This window comes from Macrobrachium nipponense, chromosome 2, assembly GCF_015104395.2.
Source record: "Macrobrachium nipponense isolate FS-2020 chromosome 2, ASM1510439v2, whole genome shotgun sequence".
In the NCBI taxonomy this organism is placed as follows: domain Eukaryota; kingdom Metazoa; phylum Arthropoda; class Malacostraca; order Decapoda; family Palaemonidae; genus Macrobrachium; species Macrobrachium nipponense.
In genome coordinates, this window is record NC_087201.1 from 60538828 (window position 1) to 60543233 (window position 4406).

Genomic DNA, 4406 nt, shown 5'->3' on the forward strand with positions numbered 1-4406 from the left:
GGTAAAACCAAATCCTTCAACGGTAAGGCAGGCGGAAGAGAGGACATTGATTTGAAATCCAACGGCTGCAATAGCGGAAGAAAGGTTGCAACTGTAAGGGGGGTGCAGTCGTCGCAATCATTTGTGCCACTGGACAACAACCATTTCAGTGAAGCTCGTGGGTCTCCTGTATGTGCAGCAGTGTATCCATGTTAAACAATCTCACGCACGGCGCCTCTGGGAAGTACGACTACTAGTGGGGCATTTCAAGTCTGCCGGCGACCAGAAGAGATGGTGGGGGCAGGACTGTGTTATCTGGAAGCTCTTAGTCTCAACTGGCACGTCAGCGGTGGATGCTTAGTTCAGTCACTCAACTTTTGGATGAAGCAGGAGAGTTGTTCGGCAGTGGCATCCATGTCTGAGCAGCCTTTTTTAGGATCCACTCTGCTCACCCTGAATGGGGAAGGGGCTAGAAAAGGTGTCCTAAACATAGTCTGCTTCAAACCTGCCTGCCTGGAAAACCGCATCCAGGGGGCCACACCACTTTGCGGTCGAAGAAATATACAACTTAAATTTGGAACATGGAATGTACGAACACTACTAGATGAAATTGAAAACAGACCCGAACGCAGAACTGCCTTTGTTGCTAGGGAGCTCCATAGACTTAATTTAGATATAGTGGCACTTTCTGAGACTCGTATCGCCGGTGACGGACAACTGTGTGAAGAAGGTGGTGGCTACACATTCTTCTGGAAGGGACAGGAACCTGGAACACCAAGACAGCATGGTGTAGGTTTTGCTGTAAAAAATTGCATGCTTTTCAGTTTTAACAGAGTACCCCCCAAGTGGCATAAATGAACGCCTAATGACACCTCAGACTAAATCTTGGGAAATAAACATGCCACAAGTATCAGTGCTTATGCTCCAACCCTTCTTGCAGAGGATCAAACAAAAGAATTATTTTATGCCGCTTTAGACACAGCTCTCACAGCTATCCCAAATGAAGACAAAGTAATCCTTTTAGGTGACTTTAATGCCAGAGTAGGACGAGACAGTGACATCTGGAGAGGTATCATTGGAAAAGAGGGTGTTGGCAAAATTAATGCAAATGGAACACTCCTACTCTCGAAGTGTGTAGAACATGATCTGGTAGTAACTAATACTCTTTTTAGGCAGAAAAAATAAAAACTTAAAACCACCTGGGCAACATCCAAGATCTAAACATTGGCATCTCTTAGATTACATTATAGTAAGATCTCGTGATCAAAAGGATGTATTGCTTACAAGATCAGTGACAGGATCCGAAGACTGCTGGACTGACCACCGCCTGGTATACTCTTGTATTACGATGAAGATATTGACTAAAAAGAGAAACGCGCATGTACTAAAGCGACTGAAGTTCAACGTTGATTCACTTAAGAACGACTCGAATAAGCTTGAACTTCAGCGGTGTCTCGCTAATAAACTAGAACAGGAATATCCACCCAAATTTATGTTGAATCACTGGAGTAGATTTAAGGATTCCATAATCAGCGCATGTAAAGAATCAGTTGGTCTGAAGAAATACGAACATCAAGATTGGTTTGATCAGAATGATGCAACTATTCAAGATCTTATTCAAAAGGCCAGAAAATATCTGTTTGAACATCTGAATGACGCAAAGTCTGAAACAAAGAAGAAAATACACTGCACGGCAAAAGCTCAGATACAAAATGCCACAAGGGAAATGAAAAATAAGTGGTTGACAGACAAAGCAAATGAGCTCCAATCCTTCTTTGACAGAAATGACATGAGAAGCCTTTTCAGTGGAATGAAAACTATATTTGGGCCAAGTTCCCAAGGGCTAGCACCCTTACGTAGTCAAGACGGCACTCGACTCCTTAAAAACAATAATGAAATCCTGTCTCGTTGGAAAGAACATTTTGAAGAACTACTTAATAGAGACCCTGTGATAGACGAGGATGTACTACAACAACTCCCTCATCTCCCACTGGATATGACATTTGCAGTGGTTACCAAACTTCTAGAGGAAGTGGAAGTTGGCTATTCTTCTTCTATGAAGAACAACAAAGCTGCGGGACCCGACAACATTCCTGCCGAAATATATAAATATGGAGGACCAACCTTACATTGTCAACTTCACCAACTAATTGAAAAAATCTGGATGCATGAGGAAATTCCAAATGACCTCATAGATGGAATTATCAACACAATGTATAAGAAAAAAGGGGACCGATCAGGTTGTGGAAATTACAGAGGAATTACCCTCCTGTCAGTAGCTGGAAAGGTCTTGGCAAGAATTCTTACAACAAGACTAACACCTCTAGCTGAGAAGATCCTACCCGAGTCTCAATGTGGTTTCAGACCTGCTCGTGGTACAACTGACATGGTTTTCTCGGCGAGGCAGTTGCAAGAAAAATGTCGAGAACAACAAAAACCCCTTTACATGGGATTCATTGACCTGACTAAAGCTTTTGACAGTGTCAAGCGTGAGCTGCTCTTGGAGATACTATCTAGATATGGATGCCCACCAAAATTCACAAAGATCCTAAGGCTACTACATGATAATGTGTCGGTGACTGTAATGGCTAATGGTAGCCTTATGAACCTTTCAAAGTTAAGTCAGGCGTAAAACAGGGTTGTGTTGCTGCTCCTACCTTGTTTTCCATATTTATAACTGTTGTTTTGCACCTCATTCAATTGCCTCCAGGTATCTCCATCAATTACAGAACAGACGGAGGAATATTCAATCTCAACCGGCTTAAGGCAAGAACTAAAGTCAATGTTACTGCTATTGTTGAGCTTCAGTATGCAGATGACAACGCTATCTGTGCTCAAACCAAAAATGATCTGCAAATTATACTGAATGCATTTGCAAATGCTTACTCTCGTCTTAGACTTTCCATCAACATCAGAAAAACCCAAGTATTATATCAGCCACCCCATACTGAAGCCATAAGAGTTGCACCTACTATAGAAATTAATGGAGAAGCTCTAGAAACTGTAGACCGCTTCCCATACCTGGGCAGTCATCTATCTTCAAATGCCAATATAGATGATGAAGTTCAATATCGTCTCGTCCAAGATGTGCTAACTCAGCTTTTGGAAAACTACGCAAGAAAATTTTTGATGATCATGACTTGCGTGTTAACACTAAAATAAAGGTATATCAGGCAATAGTCCTACCTACCCTTCTTTATGGTTCCGAAACCTGGACAACTTACCGACGCCATGTTAAAGCCCTTGAGAAATTCCATCAGCGGTCCTTACAAAACATCTTGAGAATAACTTGGGAAGACCGCCGCACTAATGTAAGTGTTCTTGAAGAGGCTGACTGCCTCAGTATTGAGGCCATTATAATAAAAAGCCAGTTGAGATGGGCAGGGCATGTTGTCAGAATGGCAGACAGCCACCTTCCTAAGCAGCTCTTTTACTCAGAGCTAAGTGACAGAACTCGAAATGTTGGCAAACCAAGGAAGAGATTCAAAGACAGCTTAAAAGACAACTTAAAACTATGTGACATTAACTATAAAACATGGGAGACCGATGCAGTGGAGCGATCTGCTTGGAGAGTTAAAGTGAAAGATGGAATTAAAAATTATGAAGAGAACAGAAAGCACCATCTGGAGAACCGTAGAGCTGCAAGAGAAGCTCGTCCGTAGAGCTGCAAGAGAAGCTCGTCAGGTCCATCCACAGCCTCCACTCCCACCTAACAACACATGCCCCAATTGTGACAGTGTGTGTGGCTCGAGAAATGACAATTTGTCGAAAATTGCATTTTTTCCTAACTATACAAACCTGAGGTCCTTTAACAATAGGAAGGTAACTAGCGGCAGCTGGGACGGTCGTAAGCTTCGAACAAGGGGAGAACGGTAGTTAACTGCTTGTCCGATCATGCGCGCGCCGCGCGCCCGAGAGGTGAAGAATCACTTTTGCTTTAGGCCCAAGCAAAAAGTTGCAGAGTGAGGGGTGGCATGAGGTGGGACTATATGTAAAGGACCTCAGGTTTGTATAGTTAGGAAAAATGCAGTTTTCGACAAATTGTCATTTGTTCCGATACGTAATACAAACCCTCGGTCCTTTAACAATAGGAAGACTCACTTATTGGTGGGAGGAATCTGAGTCTTTTTGGGGAACAGACTGGTGTTCATCCAACCTTGGAATGCCTCCCTGGCCGTAAGAGCGAGGGAGGGGTCCAAGCCTCTGTCCGATTGATCGGACAGGATCAATGGTCAGACCTCTGAGCCAAGTACTAAGAGAGAGGCATGCGTATCTTGTCATACCAGCAAGCAAGAACTTGTTCCTGTTTGCATGAGGCAACATAAAGTTATGGGTTTGTCTCAAGTAGGCATCCACTTCCTCCCCCTTGTTGGAGGAAGTGGTGGATATTTGCTCCTATCCCTAACTAAAGGGATAGATTGGGGTTC

The 4406-nt window shown here is 43.3% G+C and overlaps 1 protein-coding gene across 1 annotated transcript; it reads left to right on the forward strand.

Annotated features, from left to right (window-relative positions):
* Positions 1–1327: 1327 nt before the first annotated feature.
* Positions 1328–2611, forward strand: LOC135221191 (uncharacterized). Its single transcript, XM_064259013.1, has one exon. The coding sequence runs from the start codon at positions 1328–1330 to the stop codon at positions 2609–2611; it is 1284 nt and encodes a 427-aa protein (XP_064115083.1).
* Positions 2612–4406: the final 1795 nt, after the last annotated feature.